We start from the raw sequence: 13,276 nt of genomic DNA, 5'->3' as shown, positions 1-13,276 counted from the left end.
TGTGAAAATCTTGTAATCTATCAGAATCAGAGTAACCTGTTAAATATCATGGGGGATTAATAATACAGTCAGTTCAGAGAAAACTCTTGAGATTGAAATAGTATTCTCAGAACAATTTAGAACAAGGAAAGCTTTCCCCTTTGTGGATCTGTAACAACACTGACAGACTTTGAGGGAGGCTCCAACTCTAGAGAACATAACTTTGGTCTGGAACAGGACACAAAAGAAAACCTCAAGGCATGTGATGGTAGATAATGAGAGCTAGGGTCTCATGGAAAGTCTCCAGACAATGGCCAATTCACTGGAGGCACATGTCTGTTTCTTGCTCTAGGAAATATAAGTTAGAGCAAGAGCTGTTGGTCTCTAAGCCACATGAAAAAAGGTCAAGCTTAAGGAAAATAAAAGACAGAGGAGATGCCACATTGGTTCATACAATTCTGTCTTTGATGGTGGCAAGTTGTAGCTGTTTAGGGAAAAAGTATAGGAAACAAAGAACAGAAGATACATAATTCAGCCATGGATGGATTGAACTTTTCAACTGTGAAATAACACTGAGTTCTGTATCCTGCATTCTCAGGTGGGGTGGAGATGGTTACAAACATTTCTGGCTTGTGTGCTGTAACATTTCCTTTGACATAAATTAGTTTCTCTTCATGCATAAACCACTTGCAACTCAGACATAAAGGTTCTACACTAAAATGAAGGGGAGAGAGAAATTCTGTCAGCACTCCCATACTCAGTAGTGAATTTGTGAATGCAGGGAGAAGAGAATTCCAAAGCACCCAGGTACCCCATGGAAAGCATGCAATGCTCCATTATTTGTTATTCCCACCAGCTGCAGTTTTCTTCCACAACTGCCTGTTTGTTGCTAAGAAGACTGCAGAAACAGTGTTCTTGGGGAAAATGCAATGTATTTATGTGTGCAAATTGGTCATTTTGAAACATGGCAGGCTCAGCAAAATTTATTTCTCCCTGAAAATCATCCTCATGAAATGACACAGATTTAGATCCTTTAGTCAGTGTCAGTACCATCTCCGAGATTGCCCTTTTTAGTTAATTTTGAGAGCAAACAGAACAAATGTGCACCAAAGTACCCCCACATGAAAACCCAGGAGAGGCAGCAGGGAGCAGCTACTGCAGGGTCAATTCATGCTGCCTTTCTCACCATTCACAGTACATGAAAAATGCTCAGGGACAGGCTGCCATCCCACTGCATGTGACACAAATGCATTCTTTTGTCTTCCTGACACATTGGTTACATGAAGTTTGGTTCATTTTAAAAAAGAAACAAAAAGAGATGAAAAGAAAAGCAGGTCTCTGATATCTTTTTGCACAGGAGGCTGATTTGAAATGAAAAGTAGTGAAAATAAAATGGAGTAACTCCAACTTTAGCCTGAGCTAATGACAGCTGATTTTCTTGTTACTCCAATTCTATGATCACACTCCCTTCTCCAGATAAAAGCAACACAGCTTCCCAAGACAAGACAACTCACCTTTCTTAAACTGCTAGTGCTTTTAGCATCAGGTAGAGGAGGCAATTTTCTGGTTGAGACAAAAACCACTGAGCTGAACAAAGGTTTCTTACCGTTAAGGACAACGCCATGCAGACAAAAGTGAACTTCTTGATATGTGTGGCTGTGACGGTGCTGTTGGTGTTCACCAGTTTATTGCTGGGGTTATTCTAGGGCAAGAGAGAGAGAGAGAGATAGAGAGCATTAGCCTGGCTCCAGACTACCAGGAGCTGCTGGCACCAGGGTCATGTGCTGGACCTGACTGTCTGTGCCTGTCCGTGTCTGACTTGGCTTGTTTGCTTTATAACCTGGAGCTTTCTGAGCACTTTGTACCACTGCAGAACATTTTCTGCTTAAACTGACAGCAACTGCTGCTATGGTCACTGAGGGCTGAGTAATCTCCCTACTTTTCCAAATAATAAGTCCTATTTAACAAATTCAGCTTTGAAAAAGGTTGGTAGCTCTTTCTAAGAAAACACCACATGATTTTTTTTAAACCTTATTTTAATGTTTGTAGCATGGTTTCACAGGAAAAACTGGATTTGATTCCCTTTTACCACAAATTGGTACCAAATCAAGAATGCCAGCATCCTTACTGATCCAATTAGACAAGCAGGTAATATAAACAAAGCTTCTGGAACAGCTGACTCCATTAATGCAGTTTAATGAACAGAACATAATTAGGACTATTAGATGTTCCACCTTGAACATGGGCTCTGTACTCACATGGCAACAAAGTTTTATTTAAAACAACAACAGCCTTCTTCCAAATGTCTAATATAGCAAATGAAGCTGAAGATTTAAAATTGCCCTTGGGGAATGCATAAAACCAAACGAAATGGTCTGTGAAAGGAGAGGATGGGATATCAAAGCAGGTTACCATTAGGAGCCCTTAAGGAAGAGCCTGTTAGGTCATATATTGCATTTACCCTGGGACTGTTTGATACTCAAGTTTGTGCACATGCTGATAAAACCTGTACCATGAGATGTACATTTATACACCCTAGATATAACTGGGGTAGAGCAGCAGTCCCTGTCACAGAGTCAGCCTTCTCTACTGGAGTCACTTGTAAGAGAAATAGAACTATTGCAGATACATTTGGGGAGTGGAGCACTGTGAACAGTACATTATTTCACACACATTCAGGTGCTTGATGGAATTTTGCAGTTTAAGGCTTTTGTTCTGATCAGTGCAGCAATTGCACCTAGATAGCCCCACGTTCCTGCCTAAATACCTGCTTGGAAGTTTGGATGCTTGAAGATGTAGGCAACCCAGACCCTAAAGCAGGAAGCCACTCCATCTGACCTTTTTGGGAACAGGTTATGAAAACTCCCTGTAAACATTTTTTCATGCATCTACTACTATTAATTGTGTTTCTGAAGAAATACTTTGCTTTGCTGTTAGTTTTCACAGATGGATAAGCTTTGCTTACATCACTCACCACTGTTTAAATGAACTTTTTGCTGCACGGCTCAACTTTCTAACAAGCCTAAAATAACAAAGAAGAAATAAAGCACACCCAAAACAAACCATCCAAAAGGGCTGCTAAGAAAAAGCTTTCTCATCTGTTTGTATCTCTCTGCTGTTATCCCTGCCCTTGCCCTACTCTGCCCTTTGCTCCAGCTCTTGACCACATACTCTTTGGTCATAACTCTTCCACACGATTTAGTTCTCAGAACAAAACACTATGGAGCAATAAGAATTCCCATCTAGTCATCAGATAAATAGCATTCACAAATCTCAAAACTGGTGCTGTACTGAGCCAGGTGGCAGGGTCCATTAGGAGCAATGGCATTATCAGCATATAAAACAGCATAGAGAGCACAGAACTAGCATATGCCTGCTCTCTTCCAAAATGTCAGTAGTAACCCTCAGCCTGAATGTAACTGCTAGGCCATGGGGTTGCTTTGGACACAAAGTCTCATTAAAGACTGAAGTAGGACCCTGCATCTCTCTTACAAATGTGAAGAGAGATAATGATTTCCCTTGTGAAGACAATAATCTGACTTCACCAGTAGAACCCCTGAAGAGGGGCATCTCAAATCCCATCAGTCAGTGTGCTTCTGATGGCCATCAGCATTGCCAGCCTCCTGAATAACTAACAAAAGAAAATGGGAGTTTAAGTGCAGCACACTGTTTTGGCTTCTGAAAATCACAATGGACACCTTACAGGGTCCAGAAATAAAAAAGTGTTTCTATTTGGGCTCTTCTGAGAAAAACTTATGATAAGGAAACAAAGCTTTTGGAAGGCACAGTGACACAAGGTGATGCATGACCAAGGGAAAAGCAATTCTCACAGCAATCTTCAAAAACCCACTGTGGGTTTCAGGTTTGGTATTTATTGTCTGAAAAGTAGAGCGAAGGCAATTACACATATGGTTGCCAGGATGAAATACCCTTTATATTGCTGCTACCTAATTTTGTACATTTTATTGCAAATTGCTCTTCAAACATGGAACTAAAATTCCCATGAGTTCTTTTCCAGCAGTTAGATAAATGTACCCATCTGTGCCTTATCCTAGCATTTTCTTCCTCACAGTGTCCCACAAGAGCCCTGTGAGAAGCCATTTAACTGAAATAAACAAATGGACAAATCCTGGTCAAATCCTGTCACCTCTGCAGTTGTCAGTGTATCTTTCACCAGCTAAATCAGACCTGAATTTAGGAGTCTTAATTGCTGCTACTACTGCTTGACAATAGTGCATTTGATTGTGGCTTGCATCAAATGAGGTTAGCAGCTCCTGAGTTTCCTGTCCCAAACTATTTTTATCTTGCAGCTCACTGGGTGTGCATCTGCAGTTCCTTTAGAGCAGCATGGCCTCCAAGAAAACCTACATGTGGTATTTTATCTGACAGGTCAATTTAGTTGTACACAGGCAGCTTAGGAGGTTGTGATTGATTTGACTTTGTGTTGGTTTTAAATTCTCCTTATAAATATGGTGGATGATATTAAACAGGGCTTGCTCCAGTTAGATACATTCCAGAGAAAACATATTTTTCATGAGTATTTGGAACCAGAAAGTTCAGTTACTAACTGGTAAATAAAGGGAAGGAGACGATCTGGCATTTGAATTCTAGAGTCACAGGACAGGATTGTTCTTTGCATAATATATGGACTAGTGAGTACCAGTCATAAATCAGAGCAAAAAAAGAGACTAAACAAAATTAATTTTTGCTCTGTGCCCAGTTCCATCCAGGAGCAGTCCTTGCATTCTTACATAATTACATGATTTACCAACAAAAATCTTCATAGCCTTGGTCAGCTAAGTCAGTACTACTAAAAGAATGTCTGTTATCTCTGTTAGTGTCAGTCTGTAAAACACCCTTTGCTAAACATTAACATAAGCAAATGAACCCAAAGCCACTTGGGAGATACCACAAAATCTGGAGCGGAGACGTGAGCTTGCTTGCTTGCTCATTCAGTGATGACGCTTTGTGAGAAATCACTTCATTACCTGAGTAGCTGCTGCCTCATAGTGAGAACTTTTTTTAATCCCTAAAAATACAGCACCTATCTATCCAAAAGGCAGCTTAATACCTTGTAACACAAGGTATTAAGGTATTTATATAAATACAAGGTATTTAACCTTGTAAGGTTAAAATCATAAATCAGACAACAGCTTGAAGCCACCGAAAGCCAATTAATTTTAACTAGGTTTTAAGAAAACCTATCAGTGGAACAACAAATAGAAAGAACTAGGAGAACCACACAGGCAAAACCCTGCCAGAGGTATTTATGACAGCCCTAACAGGGACACTCACCTTGTCAAAAGCAGGGTACACAGCTCTGATCTCTGTCAGCCAGCCATAGGGCATGTGTCCCACTGGATATGTAGCTGTCAAAATCGCCACTGCCTATGAATAGAGAGAGAAATATGAACTTCAAATCTTCAAACACAACAGTGAAACTAACACAGGGTGCTATTGCCCACCAGTACCACCTCATTGATCTTGGCACAATGCAAAACCACACCAGAGACTGGAAACTTTTTGTTTCAGGAAGACCATCAAAATGGCCGTCATTTGGCCTGGAATTTTAAGCTTATTAATTTTTTTTTGTGCCATGAAATTACCTAAGTCAGCTTTGTCATTTCACCATCACTCTGATACTCTGAGATAATAGTTAACTTGAGCTGTGGTGCACCCCTTACCAGGCCAACACCTTCCTCCCAAATTGCTCCTGAGTTATTTTACCTACAGATAGCTGAGCAGCAGAATGCCTTGCAGCTCCCAGTAGTTTTGGATCGCACTGCATAATTTCAATTTATATACATTTTACTTGGTTATCCATAAATAAAATAGCTTCAGGTAAGACATACTATATATAAATCATGGGATCTCAGTGGCTGAGTGAGTTTGGACATCAATATGACTGCTTGGAGGCAGGAGGCACTTATGAGACCAAAAAAATCTATCTCTGCCCACTTTGGTGCTCATCAATGAACACCAGACAAAAATAATTCCAGGTGAACATTTTTAATATAAGAAAAAAAATTCACTACCTGAAATTTTAACAATTCACTGCCCTTTTACTCTCTCATAAGTACAGTCCAAGAGGTTTATCAAAGACATAAGCTCCCCTCCATATTATGTATGAAAGACTTTGGTGATTTTTCTGGCTGTTGAAGAAAAAGTCCAAATACATGTCCTTCATGTAGGAAGGGTATTTAGGAACTCTTCCTGTGGCTACTTGTAAATCTACTGTCACTCCAAGTTTTCTAGTCCTCAGAGCTGAGGTATGCATCTGAACTGAGAACTGCCTGACTCTCTTAACTCTAGAAATCAAAGTACTTAGGTGCCTTTTGTCTGCAGGTTCAGATCTGTTACAATCCACATACTTCTGATTCATTTTACATGTGGCAATGGTAGTGTTAAGAAAGACCTTTTTTAACTACTGCTGTTTCTGTTTTACTCCCAAACTTTCAAAATACATTTTCTTGATTATCTGAGCCCATTTTCCCATTATAAATATAACTGCTGTCTTTGCTTGGTTAAAAGATCTATACAAACACAGGACCATGTAGCAAGCTAATTTGTTCCCTGTGCTGTTTAAAAAGGAAGTGGAATGTGATGATATCCACAGAGAGGAAGAGACTGGTATAGATCCTTCCCTGCTAATAACAGCATTAATAATGTTTAATGTACCTGGAAAAAGTAATTGGTTCAAATAAAACAAATTGGAATTTTAAGATAGTACCCTTTTTAATTGCACCCTCCCATCACTGTATTTTCATCAGAATTTCCATCTGTATGAAACCTAACTAGGTTAAATTGAGTAAGGAATATAAAAGCTATTCTGCTTATTTTCATTGTTAAATCCAAAAAGACTGCAAAAACACAGTGCCTGTTAAAGGGAAAAGTATTTCACTACCATATTGTGTATGCTAGATTCTACTTGGATGAAAGTATTAAGATTTTAGTATTGATTTTTCCCAGTGTTTTTCCTCAATTAGTGTTATTCCAACATACATACATGAAAGTTTTCCTAAATGTCTAGCACCTGTGTTTGACAGATGAGAAAGGCCCCTATGACAGCTACCACCAAAGGGGCAGCCCAATCACCACAACTGTGCTGGCAGTCCAAACAAAGCAGAGGGGGCTGGACAGTGCAAGTGGATTTGTGGTCCCCATGAACATGTTACAGCCTAGTCCTTCACAGGGACTCCCTGCCCACAGTGAAAGCTGCTGCTGTTATTGAACAGGGGACCTCTAAAAGTCCTGTGGATACAGATGCTCCAGACACTGGTGCTATCTGTGTTGTCCGCACCTCCCTTTGCAAAGGCAATTATTTCAGAAATCAGAGAAAGTTGGGCTGTGACCATTACTGTTAGTGTAAAACTGCCAGTAAATCCCCAGCTGTGACATGTATTTGGAGTCATCCTAATAGCAACAAAATGGAACTGGCTAGCCATGAAATGTAATGCATCTAAAACTGAAAGTCACCAAGAAATGCAAAACTTATCTTTGCTAATTTTTGTCTCCCCTTGTACAAAGGCCACTGTTAACACACAGATTTATCCCTGAATCACACATGTAAAAGTTTTAAGTTTCCTAAGTTCTTTTCTCAGAGCTGTTCATTTGCAGTCCCTGGCACCTCCTGAGTGAGTGAAATATACCATATCATGTATGACAAATTTACAGCAGTTCTTTGAACTTCTCTTTTAATTTAGTATCTTACAGCTTTGCTTATCCTATGGCTATATGCATCTAGACATCCTTGCATGAAACTGGCAGCAGAAATTCCCCAGACTTCTGAGGAGAATGGGTCAGCTTGTGGTGAGCATTGGTAAAGGCTCTGCACCACAATCAGAAATCTGCCTCCCAACAGCTGTAGGAGACTTACTGGAGTAATCTGAAATTCCTCAAGAGAAACAGGGTGCATTTCATATCCCAACCAGGAGTCAATTTTTTTTATATGTACTTCTTAATGTCTCTGTTCTGTCTGATGCACTGACTGTTAACAGTAGTTCCACTTCAATTTGCACAGTCATAAAGTATACATGACAGGAAAGAGTAGGACATGGGACTACTGTCAATTGTCCTAAAATTCCTGGGATCTAAATGCTCCAGACTCTATGTACCCACGTGTAGAGCATGAAAACTTGGGATGCAGGCACTGTTCAGCAAAAAAATTCTACTAGTCTCGCTGAGGGTGAGGTCCCAGTAGACCTGGCAGAAGGGCTCATGATGAGAGTCCAGGCAATCTTCTTTTCAAGCATAAAAAGAGCACTAAAGAGAAATGTACTTAAGACAATTTTTTTGTCAGCTTGGCTGAGGAGAGAGGCACAGAGATAATGCCATGGAAATGATCATTTGCAGCAATAGCAATAGAGAGCACTGCCTTTCTTACCTCTGTGGCTGCAGAACTGCCACCTAGGTCCCGAGAGACAAAAAGGTTGACAATGGGCCTACTTATTCGCTGAGTTGCCAAAATTAATGCCAAAGGCCACCAGAAACTCAGCATCTTCCTTATTGTAGCTTCTCCCTGCAACACAGGATAAAAAAAAAATGAAGTGAGTTTGGAAAAAAGCATGCAGTACACGACCAAAAGCATGGAGAAAGGTTTTCTGCTTTTCCCCTCCATTGTCAGTTTGGTACATGAATTTCAATAATTTTCAATATGAGGAGCCTAAAATATTTTCACTCATGGTAGCAATACTGATTCAAAAGATGTGTCATGGATCTCAATAAATATGCATAAGGTATCTATCTGCATAATTTTTTCTGACTACTAGACAAAGCTACATGAAAAACAATATGACATTTGAAGAAAAAGAGAAATTTTGATATCTTCTTCCATATGAAGTAAGGTGTTCCCTTAGTTCATGCTGTGCTGTCTTACAGCTCAGTACAGAGGTCCTCACACATCCAAACTATGGAAGGCATTGTGTCACATGTGCTGTTGCTGGAATAATTTCCACCATGCCTCTTAAACTGAAAATGTTTTTCCTGCAGGACAAAGAGAAGGCCCTTCATGCACAGTGGTTTAATGCAGTATTACAACACAAAAAAAAAAATCCACATAAAATTATTGAGTTCAAAAAACCACAAGCATGAAGACATACCCCCATTTCAGGCCCACTTCTGTCAGGAATAACATCATGTATGTTCCTGTAGTAGCCCAGGCAGAGCGTGGTGCACCGCACAAGTGCTCCCATGTATAGGGACAAGATGGGGATCAAGAGAGGCTCCCTGCACTCCAAGTGACTGTGAAGCAAAATGGCTACAAAAACAACCTGCAGAGAAAACAAACAGATGATTAACAATTTGTCTCTGTGCTTCTCCAGGGCCAACACACCTCCTGGCTGATTCCTGTCTGATTCCTACTAAGCAACAACTTGCATGGCTACAGTTCTGCAGAAACTTTAGTCAGGATCCCTCAGTATTTGGTCATGTACATGAGAAGAACAGGAGTTAACTTCATACTCTATGACACAGGACTTGAAGTTTGGGCAGGTGACAGACTAGAAGCCATAAATAGGAGAAGGCTGGCATGAAAGTCTGGCAGGGTCTGGCAGCAGGCATGTGGCTGAGGGTCACCCTTCCCAGGAGAATGTGCTATTCTGATACACACTGAGGCTGGAAACATGCTTCTAGGGTCAGCTTCTAAGCCCTACTGTTGTGGGGTTTTTTGGGCAGTGGGGAGGGTAGTTACAATTAAAAAGCCAGATTTTTAAAATATTCACTTTAACATTTAGGAGCAGGAAGTCTTATGTCAACCTAGTTTTCAGCTTTTTCGAGTGAAATTTCACTATTTCATTATTTGCTTTTCAGCTGAGAGCCACATTAATGTAAATTAAATGGAAACTTTCAGGCTAATGAACAGTTCATAATTCTGCCTCTTAAGACTAAATGCTCAATCCATAAAATGTAAAGGAACTGATTAATATATTATTCTCTTTGTTAAGTACAGAGAGCATTAAATGCCTGTTAAATTCCAAATGACTCAGGATGGGAGGCACAACTGGAAAGCCAACTGTGTTTGGTGCTGTGAAGAGCAGAACCAGGACAATCCTGCCAGGACATTCTGGCATTTCAAGTGAGTTACAAGAAATAAGATACACATTGTTCAGGTGCAGATTCTCTCCTTCATTGCTAGAGCTGTAAGAAGTAGTTAAGAAAAACCACTCTCTGCAAATGTTCCTGAGGCAGGCCACAGTGCTTATGAGGGTTTTCAATCCTACAAAAATATTGCTTTTCAGTAAATAGAAGCAAAGTCAGTCACAAAGAGTGTGCACATGAAGCTACCCAGGAAAAAGTGGCTACTGCCTGTGCCCCTACTCCCTGTGTGGGGTGCATATGTGGGTGCAGAGTTCTGGGCTGTGACAGCCACAACTTTTTGTGTTCTGGATTTGCTCTTGCTCTGTGTAGTATTCTGTTGAGAGAAGATGACAGGTGTCTTGTTCTTCACAACCCTGGCAGCCCCTCACCAGCTGCTGTGGAAAGGGCCCAAATAAGAATTTGTTTCTGTATTTAGCTCACATGGCCTGAGAGCCAGGGTCAGGAAACTTTGTGGGTCACATCGGAGCAAGAGCAGACCCTGAGGGTTAAGGTCATTTGCAGTAATTGGTATTATCTCTGGGGATTTAGTGCACTACTGTAGTGGGGCAGAGCTGACAAATACAGAGTAGCAATTGACTGAACAGCTCAACCTGGTTTATGGTTTCCCTATGTTTAGTGGAAGGAAAATGCTACAGAAAATTGAACTGAGTGCCATTGACTTCATATTTCCTTAGATGTTGTACTGTTCTATCCCCTTTCTTATCCAGTCATTACACCATAGAGCTGGTAATGGGGCACTACAACAACTGTTTACAGTTGCTGGGATTCTTAATTTCCAAATATTTTTGTATGATTTCAAATGAGGGCTGTATATTGGTTCTTAAATGCTACAACACAGTGTGTATGTATGTTGTTTTTTCAATATGCCTAATACAAAAAAACAGGATAATTAACAACTCCCTTTTAAAATTCAAAAGAACATTTTGTCTCCTCTGAATCACCCTGGGGTTATCACCACAGACCCCTTCTGGAGCACTTCTGAGCCTTCACCTTTTGGAACAGTAACAAGTACTCAAAGGTGGCTTACACAGCATTTCCTTGGATTAGACACCCTGTGCACAACTGACAGGTCAGATGGAGAATCATGCCTTCACCTCCTGCTCAGGATTTCAGTGGAACTGTGCAAAGTGCTGGGGAGAATGTACAGAGAGAGAAAGATCTATTTCAAAGCACTCTCTCAGTCTCAGGATTGGTAGCAGCCCGTGGTGTCCTTGCCTGACCTTTCTTTCCCCCAAATGTACACGTGCACATACAGAACTTGTTTCTCAGCCATGATGAACAGGGCTGTGGAAATGCTCCAGGACACGACCCCAAGGCAAACAGCCCTGGGAACTTGATCCAGTCAAGTGAGGCTGTCCTAAACCACAGCTGCCAGCAAACAGCCTTCACATGATGAACAGTCAGAGGGCAGCACACAAGATTGCCTCCTCTGGCGTCTTGCTTGTGGAAGAGAGAGAAGGCACAGAGAGACTCTGTACTAGAGAGCTCCTGTTTAGGAAAGCATCTGCTCCATAACCCAATGGGAACAGTGGCTTCTATGAGGAGCCTTTACCTGAGCTATGACATCTGAGATGGAGGCACATCCCACTAGGAAACTGTACTTGTGTTTCAGCAGAATCCCAGCATGGGTCCATGCCTGAAAAAAACACAGAGAAAAGTTTGGGAAGTGATTATGATATTGTGATTGATTTCAGGTCCAAGAATGCTGTTTTCTGGTTGCTACATTGTACACAATGAATCTGGGCAAACATTAGGCCATTAATGCAGAGAAAGCACTGTTGCATTGAGTTCCTCAATGTTGTTAGGCTGGCAGGGAGAATAGGGATAAATTTACAGACTGTATAGACATTTCTGAGCACGTCTAGTAAGAAAGCAGCCCTTCACAAATCAGATGCTGCACAGGATGAATTATCATAGTAAATCTAATACATTTGATAAATCTAATAAATGATAAATCTAATAAATGCACCTGCTGGATGCACCTCAGAAGTGTAATATTCATTGGCCCACTGAGTTACACTGAGTCCTGTCTGGAAAAGAAATCCAACTTCTTTTCAATGATCCCACTTCTTTTTACTGTCAGCGACTGTTTCAAGCAGACAAAGGGGTGAGAAACTGGTGGAGGCATTAGCATGAGAAAGTTCTCCTCTACCAGTTTTACACACAGGTAGAGGCATTAAAGGGAGCTGCCACATTTTCAATGAGCCTGGTGTCCTGGGAAGCAGCAGCCATGTGTGGCTTCCTAGCTCAAGCATTTGAGATATACTTGTGTTAGCTGTGCTTGCAAAAACTCATGGTAAGAAACATCTTTTTGACAAATTTGCTCTGAGAAATGATTGATTTTATTCCTTGTGAGCTCTGCAGGTCTGAGAATGCGTGGCAAATCCAAATCTTTCACTACAAATCAGAATGAGGTCACATATGGACAACCAGTGCAGCTCATCACAAGACTATCAGTGCTTTCCAAAAGGCACATACTGTAACTCTGACAAGGCAGCTGAGGTTTTTGCCATTTGTCATGATCTCTGGATGTTTAAAGTTCACTCAGCTGCTTTCTCCATGTAGTAGGAGATGAGTCAAGGTATGTAGAGAATTACTGCTCGCCAAGGACACACCTTACTTCTGCATACTTCTGTTTCCCATCAGGTAACAAAGTTTGTGAACTAAGGTCACAAAAACATAGCATTAACATTAAATTTCAGTTCTGAATCAGGCACTCACCATGGCATCCATAAAAGGGAAGGCAGCAAGATAAAGGAAGGCCCTCCGAGTTTTACTTCCCACCGATTCATCCACATGGTGCAGCTTATTGATAATGTAATACCCCAAATCACTATATGCTGTAAAGAAACAAGGTAAGAATGAAAAACAAAGCTTGCATATGGACTCTTGGGTGAGATATTCAGAAGTACCTGAAAGGCTGTAATGCCTTGGAGCTCAGACACACATCCACTTAGCAAGCAGCTGCAAGGGCTTCAGATATTGCAGCCTCACCAGCTGCTGTTTATGACTAAGAAGTGCTCTCATGGTTCTTTTTAAAGTAACCTTTGGCAGAGGCGTGAAAACAAATGGCTGGGTTGGGAGATGAGTATAGTAAGTGCCACATCTGTTTGCTAAATGAACACACTGGTACTCCAGAAAATCTACTGCTCCTTCATTAAATCAAGGCTCTTTGTTAGAAAAGCTTTTTCACCAGGCATTG

The 13,276-nt window shown here is 40.9% G+C and overlaps 1 protein-coding gene across 1 annotated transcript in view; it reads right to left on the bottom strand.

The window, feature by feature from the left end:
* Positions 1-13,276, bottom strand: part of ANKH (ANKH inorganic pyrophosphate transport regulator) — a 106,919-nt gene that overhangs the window by 29,821 nt on the left and 63,822 nt on the right. Inside the window, exons 3-8 of the mRNA XM_063162600.1 lie at positions 12,796-12,914; positions 11,627-11,710; positions 9,078-9,248; positions 8,363-8,497; positions 5,275-5,367; positions 1,586-1,681 (exon numbers count right to left, since the gene is read on the bottom strand). Coding sequence (XP_063018670.1) covers positions 1,586-1,681; positions 5,275-5,367; positions 8,363-8,497; positions 9,078-9,248; positions 11,627-11,710; positions 12,796-12,914 — 698 coding nt within the window. The remainder of the gene's footprint in view (positions 1-1,585; positions 1,682-5,274; positions 5,368-8,362; positions 8,498-9,077; positions 9,249-11,626; positions 11,711-12,795; positions 12,915-13,276) is intronic.

This window comes from Melospiza melodia, chromosome 1, assembly GCF_035770615.1.
Source record: "Melospiza melodia melodia isolate bMelMel2 chromosome 1, bMelMel2.pri, whole genome shotgun sequence".
NCBI classification, from domain to species: domain Eukaryota; kingdom Metazoa; phylum Chordata; class Aves; order Passeriformes; family Passerellidae; genus Melospiza; species Melospiza melodia.
This window is presented reverse-complemented; position numbering and strand designations above follow the sequence as displayed.